The sequence below is a fragment of the Sceloporus occidentalis genome, unplaced genomic scaffold (genome assembly GCF_023333645.1).
Source record: "Sceloporus occidentalis isolate IW3139 unplaced genomic scaffold, rSceOcc1.0.p SCAF_4, whole genome shotgun sequence".
Lineage (NCBI taxonomy): Eukaryota > Metazoa > Chordata > Lepidosauria > Squamata > Phrynosomatidae > Sceloporus > Sceloporus occidentalis.
This window is the reverse complement of record NW_028316984.1, coordinates 93,145,002-93,164,699: the sequence shown is the minus strand read 5'-3', so window position 1 is coordinate 93,164,699 and position 19,698 is coordinate 93,145,002. Positions and strand designations below refer to the sequence as shown.

Genomic DNA, 19,698 nt, shown 5'->3' with positions numbered 1-19,698 from the left:
CTGGTACCAACTAGCATGGTACCAAGTCAGAGTCCTCAAGTATTGACCTCAGTAGCATCCATCTCACCTCCAGGTGATGAGAACTACATTCCTGAGGGGCATCTTGCTGCATGACATCTGCAGGGAAGAAGTCTGATCTCTGCCCACAACCATTGTAACACACTTTGTAACAGACTTGGGTCAAGGGCCAAGGTTGCATTTGGGAAGGTTGCTTGTTTTCCTGCATGACATGACACTCCCTCCTACTATGGTGAGTAGCTTTCTTGTTTCCCATTTGTGTGAGTCACAGAGATCATGAAGAAGATGAGGAGGAGGAAGAAGAAGAAAAGTAACAGGTTGCTTCCCTGTAACTATGGTTTGTCTTCATGATCTCTGTCCTCACCCAACCCTGCTCATACTCCCCTTTTTATGTCCTGCTCTTCTTAGCTTCTTGGCTGCTTCTCCAATATCCAGAGAACTGAGTGTTTAGTGGGGAAGTATACATGTCAAGTGGATGAAGAATGGGAGGAGTTACCACCAAAATGTTTATGTAATGCTGTAAGAGTTTCCAAACAATGTACTGCTCAGGCTCTGGTAACTTATTTGTGTAAGTTCACAGATGACCACTTGAAGAACCATAGTTAAGATAAGTAACCTGTTCTTATAGAGAAAGGAATATTCATCTTCTTTACAATCTGCTTCTTGCTCCTTGTGTCTATGTACCCATGGCATTTTCTTTAAACATATGAAGGCTGGGGGGGAATTCCCATCAGCTTTCATCAACTCCCCATAGTGAACTTAACATCCCCGCCAAATGTTTTCTTTTTAATTGCAATCATTTACTATTAAAATTCATAATCCATAAAGTGATAATATCTATTGGGCCTGTTTGTAGTGCTTCTACCAAGTCATCTTTCAGATTCAGTTTCAGTTTATTAGTCTTCATTGCCTCTTTGGGTCCCTTAAAGGGAGAAAGGCGGGACACAAATTAATTAATTAATCTGCATTCAAGCATCAGTTTAGCACTTTTGCATTCTCACCAGCTCAGTCAAGAAGGAGAATAAAGAATTGAATGTCTTCAGCATACTCCATATTGTTGACTGACTTCTCGCAGCAGCTTTATTCACCTATATGTTAAAAAGATGTTTAGGCATTTCAGATTTCCCCCCTAGCAAACACAGTTGGAATCAAGGTAATTTGTCTTACATTTTGAGTAAGAACATTTTGAAATTTGATAAGCGCTGTCCTGTGTCTCATCTTTTTTGAATCTTTATTTACACATGAATTAACCAAGTGGAATTCTCTTCATTTTTGGAGCTACCTGCAGTTTTCCACAGAACCATATAATGAAAGGGATTTTCCCTGTATCTACCATGCTGATTTAGAATTGATTCATAAGGGAAGAAAATACCTGCTGAGCTAGTATTGCCAATGTGAATTTATTAAATATCTGTGTTGCATTAGGTTTCAGCTAGAATGCTATTTCATAGAGTGAAAATTGTGTATGATCCAGACCCAGTTTGAATTTCACATCCCAGACTTTTGAATTCGTGGGAATAAAATAGGTATAACCTTGCCTTTGAAATCAACAGTGCTTACCTTGGACTGTTTTAAAGTCATCTTTCCTTTTGCAAAACAGTCCTATCATTCCCTCCAATAACAAAGCAGGTTGTTAACATATGGATGTACCAGGTGTCAACTTTGGATGTAGGATTTTTGAAAATCTTTTTCTTCCTTACTAGGAAATTAAAGATAAGCTAAGGGATGGTTCTAAATCATGGGGAGAAGGGAATTATGAAACTGTCTAACAGTAACGGTGAGAGACAGAGTGGTGTACTGGTTTGAGTTTTGGACTATGGCTCTAGAGAGTAGGGACTGAATCCCTGCTTAGCCATGGAAACTTATTGAATGACATTGAGCAGGTCACACTCTCTCAGTCTCAGAGGATGCCAATGTCAGCCCCACCACCCTCAATGAAACATGCCATAAAAACATCATGTTCACCTTAGGGTCATCATCATAAGTCAAAAATGACTTGAAGGTACAGAACAACACCAGCTAACAGTGAAATAAATCTTCATTTTTAATAGAGGATCTACCTAGTTTTAAAGAGGAAAATTGGGAGAGTTGGCATATTCATTTAAAGGAATTTATTTTTGCCCATTTAATGCTTAATTCACTAAACGTTCTGTGATCATTAATTATTATTTTCAGCCTCACCATAAGATGGTGATAGCATCTAGAAAATACTGGGTTTAAAGAGATTACAGGGACTTCTGCCTAAACTGTAGTTTATTTAAGCTGGGTCATTTTTTGCACTTGGTCAGACATTCTCAGCATTAAAGAGCTCTTATGCTCCCAAAAAGCTTTTTTTTTTTAGCATCTCAAAAAGCTCCTTTGGGACATGTTTACAGTGTATAGCTCTGTCCTAATTCTGATTTCAGAAAGGCTTGGATAAAAGTAGACATAAAATAAATCTGAAAAAATGCTATTTTTTTTGTGTGCAATCTGATTAGTTCAGTGAAAGAGCCTCCCCGCATGAAACATTTATTTTACTTTACAATGGCGGGTTACAGGTGTATTCTGCTGAATACGGAGCCTCCAGACCGCCCGCCCCGGGGGCGTGGCTCAGGTGTATGGGGCTTCCACATGGGGGGCAGTGAAGACGCCTCACCTGGGGCCGTTTCTGACCCGCAGTTTCCATACCGCTGCCTCGGAGGACGCTGCAAAGAGAGAGGCAGCTTCTGCATGGGCGGCCAAAAACGGGGCTTTTTTTTTTTCTTTTGCTGGCTGGCGGATGCGCAGCTGCGCAGCTGCGGCGCTCAGCACTGGCGGCAGAAAGCCTATGTGCACATTTAAAGCGCCCAGGCCCCTTTAAACTTTTTCCCTCGCCCTGCCCAAGAACAATGGTGGTCTCCTGCCAGCTGATGATCAGCTGGTGTTGGCATCCTTATCCGCTTGCACGTTGGTAGTGTCACCAGCATCATGGATGCCTCCTCTCCTTTGGTCCCCGCGCTCTTGCTGAATCTGCAATGCACAGCCACAGCTGTCGCCGCTGCCACCGCTGTCCCCCTGCCATCCCCCATCACCTCCCTTGTACATATGTAAATATTTAAAGTTTTAGGAGTTTTTTATTGTTAGGTGAAAATGGCAGAGGAATGTGTGTAGGGGCTCACTTTAAATTCCAAACTTTCCCCAATTCTAGCAGCGCATGCGTACATGTTGCTCTAGGGTTAGGGTTAGGGTTAGGGTTACGAGCATTAAAATAGAGTGCAGCTGTGCTACAGCTTCCACATTTGCATGGCATCTGACGCTCTAATTAGAGCCTCGGTGCAAACTGCGCATGTTCCAGGACCCCGACTCATTATGCGATGCAGCAGACACGGAGCTTTTAAATGGGCAACTTAAATTAGCGGCGTAACAATTCTGGTGTACCGGTGCAGCAGCTTACAGACGGAGATGCGCAGCTGCGCAGTATATAGAAAAGAAGCGGGGAAAAGCAGCACCTTTTTAATGCCGCTTCTTCCCGCTTGGGGCGTGCGGGCGGCGTGTTCATGGCGGCATTCAGGTAAGGGCCGTCTGAAGGCTATACCTTCATGACGTCATGAACACTTCCCTTTTTGCCCATCTGTAACCCGCCTTTATTTTATTTTATTTTATTTTATTTTTGGTAGATGTTCTTATAAAGCACTCTTGTTTACGGATAGGAATGTGTGCAGAATTTCATTTCATGTTATGAGCAATAGAAGAACTTAGAGAAACAGTGCTTGTTTTGGGCAGTACAAACTGGGCAAAAGAAGCTGATATTTCAAATATAGTAACAGTGTACATTACAAAAGTAATACCATATTAAACCAAAGTCCTGTCTATTCCAGCATTCTATCCCAACAGTGTCCAGGTAGTTCTCTTTGAGAAGTCTGAAAAGCAGGACATCGGTGTAACAGCAACAATCCTCTTCCAGTCCCTGATATGCACAGGAATATGGATTGTGGAAGTGGAAAAACTATCTAGCCATCGTAACTCATATCCATGCTCTGTTAAAGGTGCCCAAGTTGGCATTCGTCACTATATTTTCGGACGAAGTTCCACCATTTATTTAACTAGACACTGTATGAAGCTGCACTTCTTTCTATCTGTCATGTCCTTTTCTCTTACCTTTTTACTGGATACCGTTTTTTTAAAAAAATAACTCATAGTTCTAATAAACATGCAGAGATAGCTGTGTTGGCCATTTAATAAACAAAAATCCATTAGTGATATCTTTATTGGCCAACCAAAATGCACAATATACTTGTTCAAAGCTTTCGGAGGTCCATGGGCTTCTTCCTCAGACAAGATGTTACAAACCAAACAGGAGAAGGACAAAAAACAATTGGAGATGGTAGTCAGATGCCTGCATGTTGTTTCACTCATTAGTAAAGATGTTGTGGGGGGGAGGACATCTTTTTCAGACAGGCTTCTCCTCCTCCTGGCCATACAGCAATAGGGAGATTTTCAAGTTCCAGGAAATGTAAAGTCCATTTGCACCTCAACAGAGACGCCTCTTTTGCAACCCAATATGTCTCCATTCCAGTGAGGTCACAGACCTCTTTGTAGGCAGAGTTCTAATGTTAAGGCAGATTGGTTGTCGGTGACCTTTTTTGCGGTAGGGAAGAGAGTAATGTCCAAACATCCATTCATGTCCAACTAATCGTAATCAGTTCTTAATATGAACCTATTCTTTATTTGAAAGTAGTACAGGTATTAACAGTTCAATATGGCCTGCATAGCCATCTTGGCAAGGGAAAGTCATGAACAGAGTCAGACATTGCGTGGACTAGAAAAAGCAAGCATCTTAAATGGCTTGTCTCTTCATTTATAAAGACAGTTGTAGTATTCAGTGTACATCCATTTGTTTGTACAAGTACTTTAAGTTACACAGGGGATTGTTTGAGTTACACAGCAGATTCACCTTCAAACCTACCATATATACTCATGTATAAGTCGACATCATGTATAAGTTGAGGGCAGTTTTTGGATCCAAAATCATGGATTTTGATATGACCCATGGATAAGTCGAAGGTTAAACACTGGAGGCTGTTAAAAAAGATCTAAAGAGGAAACAAAGCACCACTTCCCTCCCTATATCTCCCTCTCTGAACATCTCCCAAGCATCAGTCTTGGCATGGAAAAGGGGAAACAAACCTCGGCACACACAAACACTCTTCCCTTTACAAAAAAGGAGGACAGACCCCCTCTTTCTCTGCTCTCCACCCCAAGGACTCCCAAGGATCAGGGCTTGCAAAAAAAGGAGGACAGACCCCACTCTTTCTCTGCTCTCCACCCCAAGGACTCCCAAGGATCAGGGCTTGCAAAAAAAGGAGGACAGACCCCACTCTTTCTCTGCTCTCCACCCCAAGGACTCCCAAGAATCAGGGCTTGCAGAAAAGGAGGACAGACCCCACTCTTTTTCTGCTCTCCACCCCAAGGACTCCCAAGGATCAGGGCTTGCAAAAAAAAAAAAAAAAAGGAGGACAGACCCCACTCTTTCTCTGCTCTCCACCCCAAGGACTCCCAAGGATCAGGGCTTGCAAAAAAAGGAGGACAGACCCCACTCTTTCTCTGCTCTCCACCCCAAGGACTCCCAAGGATCAGGGCTTGCAAAAAAAGGAGGACAGACCCCACTCTTTCTCTGCTCTCCACCCCAAGGACTCCCAAGAATCAGGGCTTGCAGAAAAGGAGGACAGACCCCACTCTTTTTCTGCTCTCCACCCCAAGGACTCCCAAGGATCAGGGCTTGCAAAAAAAGGAGGACAGACCCCACTCTTTTTCTGCTCTCCACCCCAAGGACTCCCAAGGATCAGGGCTTGCAAAAAAAGGAGGACAGACCCCACTCTTTCTCTGCTTTCCACCCCAAGGACCCCCAAGGATCAGGGCTTGCAAAAAACGAAGACAAACCCCACTCTTTGCTCTCCACCCCAAGGATCCCCAAGGATCAGGGCTTGCATAAAAGGAGGACGGACTCCACTCTTTCTCTGCTCTCCACCCCAAGGACCCCCAAAGGATCAGGGCTTGCAAAAAAGGAGGACAGGCCTTTCTCTCTCTTTGCCTTTCAACCCCAGGATTTCCAGGCAAACGGGGGGACAAGCCAGGGCATACAATGTGTTTGTGTCCTTTGACTCAGCAGCAGCTTGTTAGCTCTGGCTGCGCGGGAAGGCTGAGAGGGAAAACAAAGACATACACACACACAGGGAGAGAGGAGGAGAGCGGGTGCCGGGGCTTCAAACAGGGAGCCGTTACAAGGCTACAGAGGAAGGTGGGCACTTATTATTTCAGGAAATTTATAAGCATAAACTCATTGCCCCATCTATAAGTCTACCCATGATTTTGGAGTCCATTTTGGGGCATAAATGTTTTGACTTATAGTCGAGTACATACGGTATGTGCTGAAGCAGACTTCTTATACCAGATTTGAAGAGTATATTTACTTCACAGGTAGCAATAGCAGAGCAACATGTATTCGGTACATATGCAATGCTGATATAGTCTGTTTTTCTTATGTGCGTCCATGACAAATTTAGTTCAGTCCTTTAAATTTAGTCCTTTAATTCCATAGTTTCTTTAGTTGTATTGCAGAAACCATAGTCCTTGAGTTGTCAGTCATTAAGCATTCCTCCATGCAGAACTTCCTTGAAGTCTTCACTCCTACAACAACATAACAAAATAACAACATAAACTCCTACATACCTTCACATCTCTTCATTCTTTCCTTCCACTTCCACATTCTTAGTTTGAAACTTATCCTTTTATAGCAGTTAGCACGTTGACATAAAATTTAGCATTTTTTGTGATCTAATTTGTATCACCTCTATAGTGCAGCTCCTTTCCTACACTTTCTTATCTTTAGCCCTTTATTCTTTGTAAAATGCATACAGTGCAAATATGAACAGTTTTGCAGATACATACATACATACATACAATCGACCCTCCATATTAGTGGGTTAGCTATCCATGGAGTGGAGCATCCTTGGATGGCCCCATCACACTATTGTTAATGGCAGCGTATGCATCCAGTGGTGTCAGTGTAACCATTGATGATAATGCGACTTAAAGTTCTGCAATTTTTAGGACCAGAACCAAACCCCCACCAATACAGAAGGCAGGCAATAGATAGATAGAGCCACTTTACTACCAAAGTTTCTTGGGTGACCTAGAGAGGTTAGAATAAGCAGCAGTAAGCAACAACAGAAAGCCAATGTGGTACAGTGGTTTGAGTGTTGGACTGTGACTCAGGAGATCAGGGTTTGTTAGCTGCTCTTCCATGGATATCCACTGGGTGACCTTGAGCGAATGAAACACACTCAGTCCCAGAAAACCTTTCAATAGGTTCACCTTTGAATTGCCATAAGTCAGAAATGACTTGAAAGTACACAACAAAAACAACAGCAACACAACAGCAAAATACTATGCCTGCAACAACAAAATAGCATCATAAAGCCTGCAAAACATTGTTTAAAAATTACAAATCACTATAAACCAAAGAAAAAACTTTGCAGCTATAAATCAATAAAGCTGGGGGCAGAGGAAGAAAATCCATAGAGCTAAAGCAGTGTAAAACCATAATATGATATGAAAGTCCTGGGGCTTGGAAGATGTTAAAGTAGGTACCAGGCGGCCCTTTCTTGCTTTTCACAACTGAAGATTATATCTTTTTCAGTTTAATGTTTCAAATTTTTACAAAAACACGTTTCTTCTGCCTGAGTAAAACTATATGTTCTGTTAAGATGTAAAAAGTTTCCATCTGTCAGTCACTACAGCATATGTAATGAATCAGTTTCTTGGTATACTGTCAGTCATTTATGCAGCTTTAAAGCTTTTTTTATTTTACCACCCATTCTATTTTTAAGGAATGGAGAACCTTTTACTCTCAGGCCACTGACATAAAGAAAAGATCAATTTCTGACTGTCTGGTCTGCCCATTTCCCTCTGGCCCCTGTCTATTTCTCTGGCCATCCTTCACCATCTTCCTAATGTTGATGCTGCTTTAAAAATCCCCACTAGACAGATGAAGAGGAAAGGAGGGAGGCTTGGCATGCTTAAAAAGATTTTTAAAAATGAGCTTCAATATCAGAGACTTTGTTGATTGAAGTATGCCTGTACAGTTTAAACACTGAAAGAAAAGGAACAGGCAAAATTACTCAAGTGAATAACACAAATATAACAGTTCCAGTTAGGAAGGATTTTCAGCGTCTCTTTCTCTACAGTGCTAGAACTTTGAGGACTGAACAAAAATTTCATTTGGGGGAAAGCATTCTAATGAGAGACAATGCCCTGATTGTGTCCCCTCCATAGCTGTACCCCTGCCCTGTACTCACATTTCTTTATACCAGTGTTTCCTAAACTTTGGTACTCAAGATGCTTAGGACTTCAATTCCCAGAAACCCTACCCAGTTTATCATCTATGAAGAATTCTGGGAACGGAAGTCCAAACCATCTGGAGGACCAAAGTTTGGGAAACACTGCTTTATACCCATCCAGGGAAGAGCGTGGGGCTGCTGCTGCTTTCAACAGTAGAGCCCAACTATCTGCTCTCCACATCCTAAAATCTTCTCTCCTCAGAGTGGAGACTATCTAGCCTCCCACTTGAGGAAAAATTTGAGGGTGTAGGTCACAGTCAATAACTTGCCAATAACGAAACAAACATACAGTATTGGTGAAATCTTTTAGAAATGCCGAAGGCTTCTGAAAATTAATATAAACATCTCTTGCAAAATTATATAGTCAAGAAGGAGCGCCTTTATTAATAAGTCCAACAACCAGACTTCCTAAATGATTGGCTGATTCTAATTTTATATATGTTTCCAACAAGTAATTCAGGGCAAGTTTCTCATCGGTTTTCCCATATGGTTTGAGTGTATTTTGAGGATTAAGTGAGTTAAACTTACTTTACCAATTATCATTTGGCAGGTTGACTGGCTATATAGTTATGCTTCTGGTTGTCAACCTGTTGATCATTGAAATGTTCAGAATACAAATAGCCTGAATTTCCCACCCCACCCACCCCCCTCAGAGAATTAGCCTAGCGTATTACTTCTGTTGCAGGCATTCTAAAATTTAAATAGAATATTACTTGAGCTGGAGTACCCTTCTCCTAGTTGTCATCATCATCATCAGTCATCATCATCATCCCTCCTTTTTCCCAGATTGGGAATCAAAGCGGCTTGACAATTAAACAAACAAACAAACAAACAAACATGCAACTGAGGAAGTAGACTCAAGTCTACAAAAGGCCATGTTACCACCTTCTCTCTTTCAGTTAATAATAATAATAATAATAATAATAATAATAATAATAATTTTTTATTTCTATACCGCTTTTCCTCGAGATCAAAGCGGTTCACATACGGTAAAATTATATGACATATGTCATATTACAGTATAAAAACGGTTACAACAATCTGGTAAAACATGTTTAAAAACAACATATTAAAACAATCAAGACTATAGAATTTAAAAACATCTTAATCTGATTGGGGAATACTTTTTTAGAGAGAATCAGGAGGATAAGCTTGCCAGAAGAGATAGGTTTTTACTGCCTTTTTAAAGGCTTCCAGTGTACCACTGAGACAAATCTCTTCCGGGAGTGCGTTCTACAGAGTTGGAGCTATTGCTGTATAAGCTCTTTGGTGAATTGCTACCAATCTCTCCTTGGGGTGTTCAAGTAACAAGTTAGTCTCAAAGGTGCTACAAGATCCCTTTGTATACTCAAAAAAACATTGTTAAAAATCAACAAAATGCAAAAGTTAAAACACAATTAAACAATCAGAAAAAACAAAACCAGGTTAAAATATATATACAGTAATTAAAACACACACACACCAGCAGAACCAATTAGCAATATCCAGTGCATTGTGTAAGGTGGGTTTTATCATTCCTGCAATGCCTATTGTGTGTGAGAAGAAAGTAGGAAGAGTGTCAATCTAACCTCTCTGGGAAGGGAGTTCCAGAGGCCTGGGACCAGCTACTGAGAAGGCCCTGTCCTGTATTGCCAGCAGATGTGTACTTGTCAAGGATGTGGGACGGATTAAAAAAAAGCCTCCCCTGCAGATCTCAGAGCATGGGCTGGTTCATGAGAGGGAATACAATCCTTCAAATAACCTGGACCTGATCTATGTAGGACTTTACAGTTTGCAATCAGCACTTTAAATTGTGCCCAGAATGCTCTTCAAAGATAGCCCCGCATGGAGTGCAGTACATTGATCCAACTGAGATTGAAGTGAACTTTGGCGGAAAAATGAAATGGACACTCTGATAGAAAGAATTTCTGCACATGAGGATAGCCTTTGTCATTACGCTAGCAAAGAGTGCACTCACTAATGAAAAGTCACTTTCACTGTAAAGTATTGTAAACAAACCTTGTCCTCACAGAGAATATGTTCATTTTTCAGGTGCCAAAACTTCCTTTAGGAGATTTTGAGATCTGAGTTGCTTAGCAAAAGTAAATTATTCTACCATTAATTTGTTGGTCACCTAAAGGGAAGGTATTTTTTATGGCTTGCAGCAAAGACATCCAGGCTAGATGATGGCAAGGTGGATTGAAATATCAAAGCTAGACTTGGTTTAAAGAGTGATATGTGATGTGCTACCTATTTTGGAGAAACTGAAAAGAAAAAAAAATGTTTTGTTTCTAGCAAATACTAGGAAGAAAAAAAAGTTTGGTCTTGGGTTTTAGTCCATTGAACATAAATCCTTCATATTATATAAAAATACCAAAATACCTTAGATGACAAAACAGCACTTAATGAACAATTGTCACAAATAACTGTAGCAAGAATGGGAAACTGCAATTTAAATTTCAGCTGCAGAAAAATAACTTAAGATGGAAAACAGCAAATGAATACATGTAGTCAATTTACCTATGCAATCCCCAAATGATATAAAATGTACATAAATATCTCCAAGTTCATTTTATCATTTGTTTTGAAAAATAAATGCCATTTTACAAGAAAGTTTGGTTAAGCAAAGTATTTCCTGAGACCAAAATCCAATAAATTAGTCCTTAATCCTTGTTATTTTCTTAGTCTTAAATCTAATCATTAGTCCCGAGCAGAGTAGACCCATTGACTATGAATCACATTTGTTGACATGTATTGATTCCAGGTGGCTTGCTTTGATTGGGACTCACAAGTGAATTTAGTCCAGTTTCAAAAAAACACCTTAGCGGCATCATCAAGTTAAAACATCAGGTTGAAAGTTGCCCATTCCATTCTAACTTCAAATTATTGAGCAAGCCATGCAATACTTTCATTCAATGTTCTCTCTGTTTTTCTCACATGGTGAGTGTTGAAGAGGTTGTAGCTACAATTGAAAAGGGTTCAGAAGTAAGTCTACAGGTGTTTGTTTGTTTTCGAGTTTTTCTCTCCTTCTCTTACAAGAGAAAAGCTGTACATGTGCGAAATAACCTATGTACTCGAGGGACAATTTTCTTTAGAAGCAGGGCCTGTGTCAAATTACCAGTCAGTGCTGATAAGATTAAAAAGCACCTTTGTCCTGACTGATACCACTCGATACCATCTTAACTGAGAACAAAAACAGCAAAATGCAGGCCTCTAACATCTTCAATTTGTTCTCTTGTATGCTTGATGAAGAAGCCAGTGGAGCTTTGAAAGCTTGCATCATTTGTTTTGTGCATTTTGGTTGGTTCAATAAGGGTATGAATGTTTGGTGGATTCTTAATGTTATTAGGTTGGTTACCTGTAATTGATGTTCTTTGAGTGGTGTCGAACGCCATTATTTCTGCAGTATGGATACATCTTTTGTAGATACTTCAGGTTCATCCATTCCAGTGGACTTCAATAATTTCCTCTGGAAATGCCCCCCCCCCCCCCGGCGCCTATGTCAGCTTTAGTTTATATTACAAGGCCAGGAAGAACATAAATTGAGACTTTCCTGTATGTTCACAGCTATAGTTTTGCACTAAAGTGCTTAGGTTTGGTAGGTATAGTAACCTATCCAAAGTGAAAGAAACAATTTTTTTGTCTCCAAGAAAGAACAACCGACATAGTACAGAAGTCAAATACTGTGATATTAAAGTAGTTCCTGATATAACTCACTTCTGTTTGCGAAGTAGTTTAGGAAAATGTTCTATATTGGTTTGTGCTTTAAACTACAATTGTATGATTCCTTAAGGGAATCCATGGACATTTGCCATGAATCTGTCACTGGCAATCTCGTATCAGTGTCTTTCTACTATATCACATCACCAGTTTTCTCCTTTGAAGTAGATGGAGAAGCTGGCAGCTTAAAAGAACAAAATCCTGATTTCAACATTTAAAATATGGGCCTGCATGTTCTGCCCTTCATATTGGTTGTAAAAAAATGTATTGAAAGATTTTTCTTCAGAATTGTGGCAGAGAATTGAAGTCCTATGCAGTAGATAAATTCCTTCTTGCACAGTTATAGATCACTCCTTTCTAGATTGTTGCAAAACCATACATTTTTCACATGCCGGCAAAAAATGCTTCTTCTACAAACAGTGTCTGCCATAAATCATAGATGTTTTCTCTTGGGGACCCTACCTTTCATGGTTAAATGCATGAGTGTATACCACTTTACAGTGTATACCACTTTACAGGCTAGATTAGTGTTTTTCTTTTCATCCACAACACGTATTTAAGTAAAAGTGCTCAATCTCTACTAGTTCTGTCCTTTCTGTATTTTGTTTTTGATAAAAGCAAAAATAAATCAATGTCTATCAATGTCTATGTGAGATCAAAACTAAAATGAGGTGAATTTGCAGCAAAGAAACAGTATGTGGTCAGAACTCAATTCATAATGGTTAGTGTATGAATGATATGGGATACACTTAAGACTAATTAATAGTGATGACAATTATTGGGATGTTCATTTGTTCATCAAGCATGCATTCACACATTCTCTCTCCCTCTCTCCCTCTACCACTGGTGCATATAAGGAAATTTAATCACTAATATTTCTCTCCCTCCTGATTACAGAGAACATTCTCCTCCATTTAAGATAAGCATTGTTGTTCCCTAGCAACTAGCATTCCTTGCCATTTGCTGTGCTGATTGTGGGTACTGGGAGTTGTAGTCTGTCAATATCTGAAGAGGGATATCAAAAGAGGGGTTTCCCATATGTCAAGACTGATCCTTAAAAAAAAAAAGACCTGGTATTCACCAGTATGAAATCAACACAGAATCATGTGGATTAAGTGCAGAAGGCTTGGATGTAAGTGCAGAAAGAGATACCCATAGCAGTCTTAGGGCCAAAACAAATGGCCCTAAAGGGGCAGCTGTATGTCACCCCTTTGAGCACTTGAGCATGCCACAGGCCCAATCTGGTGTTTTTCCAGCCCAAAAAGAAGCTGCAAAATGCCATGTTCTTTCCACTGAGGCAGCTTCTTTTCGACATTTCTGTGGAGCTACTTGTGTAAACGCCTAGCTGCAGAAACAGCATGACACTACTCACTTTGTGATTAGTGGGGCAGTGTGATGCTGGCTTGGGGGTGGCATCAGGGCATGTGCCATACATGCGCCATGCCCCCACATGACCCCAAGGCCAGCGCTTTTTGCCAGTCTGTTTTGGCCCTTAGTTTTTTTTTTTTATTCCATGTCCTTTTACAATATTCCCGCTCTTAGCCAGCTATTTATACCTTCCTTATATACAGCCGCTATCTTCCTAGTTCTTTCACCGACTTAGCAAAAATTTACCCAGATACAGACCACTCAGATGCCCTGACGGTAAATCGGTATTTCCCTTGTCAAATGTGCTTTATCTTGGCAGTGATGATCGCAAAACTGGTAAAGCCACCTCAAAGTGTTTACCTCCAGACTTATTTGAGAACCAAGCGGGAGAGTGGAACTAGCAGGAAAAGAGGTGAAAGACTTAGGCTGCGTCTGGACAGCATAAACAGTCCAGTTTGACACTGCTTTAATTGCCATGCCCCATCCTATAGAACCCTGGGATTTGTAGTTTGTCATGGCACCAGAGCTCTCTGACAGAGAAGGCTAAATGTCTCACAAAACTGCAATTCCCAAATTCTATAGCATTGAGCCATGGCCAGTAAAGTTGTGTCAAACTGAATTATTACTGTAGTGTAGATGTAGCCTTTCTCTAATGTAGCCTTGCTCTAATAAGGACATATCAAGAATAGTCTTAGTAAACAGGGCCACATCAGATAAAATCAAATTAAAGAGAATGTAGTTTCAGTGTACAAGTAATGCTTAGATTAAAGGAAGCCTTGTCAGGAACAAGAAGAATTTCCACTGAGGTCTTTGACAGGTGGCTGTTCCCCTGTGGCAGATAACAGAGGGATATTTTTTTAGCCAGAGTTGAAGAGCTGATCTACACTTTGCCCTTTCCTCCTGGAACAGCTGTCTATATTCCTTAATGAATTCCTTTCCACTCCTTTAACTGCTGGCTTCTACAAGGAGGAGGGGATGGAGATGCTACTGAGGACTTGATCTTAAAACCTGATGAAGGTGGAAGTGCTATATCCTTAGACTAGGAAGACATTGAAGATGGGTTGGGTGGATTATATTTTCACATCTGTTTCTTCCTAAGAGAAACATGGAGATGGAAAGTTCAGGGCCATGGCAAAGGTATTGTCAACATCTAAGTCAAAGGAAAAGATAGTAGTCATTCTGCAATTTCTCTCTAGCCTTTAAGTGAAATGCTGGGTGAAAGGAGGAAGGAGTTCATAATACACAAATCAAGAATATTGTTGTGTTCCTTCAAGTTTTTTCCAGCTTATGGCAATCCTAAGGTGAACCTATCATGGGTTTTTCTTGGCAAGATTTGTACAGTTACAATAAAATAATGTGTGCATGAAACAATGTCTTCCCCTTTCAGTTGTATAAACAACAAGGTGACATATGATAGACGTTGGTACATATTGATTTGTGTCTTTCTGTCATGAATAATGTGAGCAAGGATGTGTGCACCATCTTGATTATTGGGTTTTTTCCAGAAATCCATGCAGGAAGATGGTGTCAGTCTTGTCGTGTTAGTTCTTTTTAAAGTTATTATTTTGAACTAAGAGTTCTTAGTGTCTTCTGGGGTTTTGTTCCAGGACCTCCCATGGGGACAAAAATCTATGGATGCTCAAAACTCATTAAATACAGTGGCATAGAAATGGTGCCCCTTATATGAAATGACAAAATCAGGGTTTTCTTTTTTGAAATATCTATATATATATATTCAAACCATGGATGTTTGAATCCATGGATAAGGGATCAATGGATATGAAGTGCTGACTATAGTAGATAATAGTAGTAGTACAGCAAAAAGAGATGTCAACATATTTTGGCTGGCGTTGGACACTTGCAGGCATGAGTTATTACCTCTCCCATAAGTGATAGGGTTTGTCCTTGACCTCAGGCTGTGCTTTTGAAACATTATTTATTTGAGGCTAAGAATAACCCCCTGCTGTCATGGCATTTCAGATGCCTTGGAAGTGCACACAGAAACAATTGCCCAGTTTGGAGCTGCAAGGGGGGAGTTGCAATACAGTTGTGATGACTCTCGGAGAGAGGGCCTCAGAAGACCATCTCAGCTACAGATGATGGTGAATCCTGACTTCTCTAGCTGTGGTTTGGAGAGAAAGACAGGAATTCATTGTTAAGGTGCTTGAAAAATCATAAATGTCCAGTGTAAAACCAATCTCTACAGAAAAGCTGAGGTTTCTTTATTTTATTAAAAATGCACTTCAGTTGCTCTTCCAATTCTTTTAAAGCATGGCATCAAAATAAGTCCCAAACTTCTCTTCTAGCACCTGAGGGGAAGGGTGCTGCTTTTATTAGAGCAGTATAAAAACTAGCCCTAGCCGTTCTCTGAATTTTGGAAGTGGAGAAGGAACCATTCCTATAGCTGTGCTGTGCTTGCAAGAGTGATCAGCATCTCCAAAGTGCAACTCAGCAGTGGAAACTATCCTTGCTGCCCACACTATCTCTGAGACAAGGAAGAAAGCTGTGGTTCATCGGAATTGCTAGGGCAACAAGAGTCAAAGAGAAATTACCACCTTCTAGTGTTTTCTGGTACTTTTCGCATTTTGCAGTGACCAATGCACAGATAGGAAGTTTACAACTAGGTCTTGAACATACTGTACATTAAAATCTAGACTTTCCCTTGTTAAATTTGGGATATTGTGACACTAAAACCAAATTAATACTCCCAGATAGGGGGCAGTCAAACTGAAAAGAAAGCTGTGCATAAGATTTCAAAGAAAGAAAGAAAAATGAACCTTTGTTGTGGGAAATTTCACCTGTAGCCAAATGTGGTGTGTGTGTGTATTTTACAGGATAGAAAGCAGAGTATCAAAGTCAGCCACTTAGAAGAACAATGTGATGGATTGAGGTCCTTTCAATATGGAATTTAAAAGAAGAGGCCCTCCATTAGGTTTTAGTGTAACTGGACAAACTGTTCATTTAACTTCGAATAATATATGACCTCCTATTGAACTGAAAATGGAAGCAAATAGAAATGTAGCTCAATTTTTATTTTATTTAAAATGTACTTCTGTAGCTCTCCAAATGCTTTGGAAGTGCAACATCAAAATAAGTCCTATGTTTCTTTTCTAGCACTTGAGGAAATACATGCTGCTTGTATTAGAGCGCAGTATAAGAACTAGCCCTAACCTAGCGTAAGACTTTTCCATTTTGAATGGCAAGGGCCAAGAAAGGAATATTATTAAAATATATATAAAATTTGATTGGCTTGAGATAAATTATGGAAATGAAAAGGATCCCCCCCCCCCAAAAAAAACCCTTTTAAATGCTGAAAGCATTAGAGAGTGTCAAATTAAATTAAAGGAATAAATATTAGTCATGCTAAGGTGTGCTTGGCTACAGTAAGATTGTTTTTAAAAAATGTTGAGCAAATTACTCTGTGCTTAGGAGCTAGGCAGCAGGGTTAATACTGTGTGACAATGCCAACCATACAGGTATGTCACTTCACGCCTAGAAGATTTAGTTGTTAAGTGTAACATTACTATTGCATGCACAATATGCTTGTATTCTGGAGAGTAATGTCCCCCCCCCCTCTTTCTTTAAACTATTTTTAGGTATATAGACATCTTGAAGGAACATAAGCCTAAACTGGTTTGGGATGAACAAATAGCTGAACATTATTTTGAATACAAAAAGTGAGTTGCAACCACTACTTCTTTCCTTCTTTATTTAACACAAGGAGAACTGCTTTTAAATTAGCTGAATTCATGGCTCCAGGGTTTTTAAAAGCGCTTTCTCAGTGTAGAGTAATATATATATATATATATATATATAGAAACATTCTATGTGAAAACTGAGGTCTCTTAAACCAATTATCCAGTATTAGACAAGTGCTGTTCTTTAACAAAAATATGCATATTTAATAATAAATTATTATGGAAATATTAATATTAACAGCAATCTGGTTAGAATTCTCACAATGACAAAAAACTATTGTGCTTTATTTGATATTTCGTGGAAATTAGACAGCTATACCTGTTGATATGTTTGGTATGCACTTTTATTTGAAATGTTTTGTTCAATGAACATTTGTTTTTATAAACCATGTAACTGTTATTGGATATTTTTGCTATACATATATTGTTTCAGGCATCAGAGTTCATTCTTTTTCTCTCAGTTGACATTCAGTATTTTATTATACAAGCTAGGACTGTGGAGTCAGCAGATCAAACCTTTAACTCCTTTGTAAATGGCAAATGTATATCAATTAGTAATAACAAATTTACTGTAATAAATCGATAGCACAAGGCATGTCATCACCACCAATTGAGTCATCAGGCCATTTAGAGTGATAGAATTTAAAATACAGTTATTTTATTAGCATTTCTGAACAAGAAAACTTTCCTAAATTTCTATGAAAGTAAATATGCAACAATCTATGCATTTAATACATTTTGATAGGCTTTTAACAGAAATCTAAAATATACTTTAAATTAAAAAACTGAATAAAAGATAAAATTAAGAATAACAAAATATATGCATTGTTATAAGATTATAAGTTTTTATTTTGAAACTAGTCAGAGTCTGCCTGTAACTCCCAGTTCCTACTCCACTTAAAATTGCTTCTGACTCCAACTCGACAGCCTTATTAACAGCAGACCTCATCTCTGCCCTGCATACCTATTCTCTAGAAACAAAGCAATCTGGATTAAAAAATAGGCATGTCTCTCACAGTATTATCTGTTTCCAAGGTTGTGTTCTGTCTCTTTTTTCTTTTCTTTTCTTGTGCTTTACAGAAATAAAGGAGGCAAGCATGCAGTCTTCTACCCAAGCTTAAAGGTACGTGTACTTCTGTTTTGGAAACTAAATAATGTGGCCAAAAGCCTAACCTCATTTTAATAGGTTACTCTGAAAACATGGGCTTATGTTAATTATCCATTGTGTTTCTCTTTTGTTTTGCAGTCTATCCAACTGCGGTTAGAGCTTGCAAAGGAACTAGGCACAGGAATAGCCATCTGGGAGCTGGGTCAAGGCTTGGATTATTTTTATGACTTGCTTTAAAATAATACGTGTTCTTTTCTTTGTTGACATTTTATCCTCAATAGACTGGAAATGGGGCGGGAGTTGCAGTCAGAAAAAATTATTTACTGAGAATGTAATTTATATGGAATCAGTTTCAAATTTTCCCAATAAAGACTCTTGTTTTATTATGCTTCATGTAATGTGTAGAAAGCAAGGAGAGCTGCAAATACCAATGTTCCAACAAAGTTACCAGAGAGTTAACTACAGCAAGAGGAGGTAAGAAGCCTCAGACTTCTTGCATATGTTAACTTAAGGAGCAACTTGTGCAAGCCAATTCTATGGTTTTCATATGAGTTCAGTGAGATGTTCTTCCAATTAAAACCGGATAATCAATGATACAAATGAAGCAAGTGCTTCAGAACTCTCAGGTGCTAGAAGCCTCATGTTGCATATGATGCCCCTCACCCCCATAATCTAATTCTGTAATGCTGTCAAGGAAATCTCTCTTCCTTGTCCCTTGCAAGGGTTGGTAATATTTATTGCCCAACTTTGCCCCTTTTCCATTAGCAATTGAATAAGTGGGTAGTGCCATTGTGGTTTGCTGTCTCTGGGGTTCTGGCCATCAGAACCATCTCCTCTCTTGGATCTGAAGTGAGCTGGCTTCAGTCCCAGGGAAGACTTCTCTTGGCCTGGCACCACTAGCAAGCCTGACTTCTGCAGTATGAAGTCAGCCCTACAAGGTATACTGCTGCAGGGCCTAAACTACCTTAGTTCAGACTTGAATCCAAGTAAGCATGCACTCACTTGCAGTGTTCAAAAGTTGAATGTCTGAGACTGACTACCCCATTAATGGTTTAAAACTGTCTCCTAAGCTAGTTTTTCCTGCAGTGTGTTTGTGTGTGGGGATGTGTGGGGATATGTGTAGAGCTTTACTAAGAGACCTTTGGTTTTGTTGAGTTTCAAAAAATGAACTATAGCATGTTAACATATCCAGGGGTACATATTCAGCTATGTTGGCCATATAACAAAGTACTGTTCTGCTGTTTTGTGGATTTTAGATGGTATCACAAAACAGTGGTAGCTTTATTCTGCCTAGGGTATCACAAAACAGTGATACCTTTGGCAGAAGAAAAGTATCGCTGTCTAGTGGATTTTGGATTTTATTGTATTTAGCTTAATAATACACTCAAACATTGGTAGGGGAAGGAGGTGGAGTGAAATTGTTACATGCACCCCATTTTCTTCAACACTA

At 39.5% G+C, this 19,698-nt stretch overlaps 1 protein-coding gene across 3 annotated transcripts in view; it reads left to right on the top strand.

Moving 5' to 3' along the window:
* The window catches only part of LOC149314350 (chitinase domain-containing protein 1-like), a 168,557-nt gene extending 149,923 nt beyond the window's left edge, over window positions 1-18,634 (top strand). For 2 of the 3 annotated variants that reach the window (XM_089520915.1, XM_089520916.1), the window contains exons 11-13: window positions 17,039-17,119; window positions 18,221-18,263; window positions 18,387-18,634. In XM_089520915.1, coding sequence (XP_089377041.1) covers window positions 17,039-17,119; window positions 18,221-18,263; window positions 18,387-18,485 — 223 coding nt within the window. In that variant the 3' untranslated portion in view covers window positions 18,486-18,634. Of the gene's footprint in view, window positions 1-17,038; window positions 17,120-18,220; window positions 18,264-18,386 lie in introns of those variants that run through there. The other variant, XM_089520917.1, reaches the window with a different exon arrangement.
* Window positions 18,635-19,698: the final 1,064 nt, after the last annotated feature.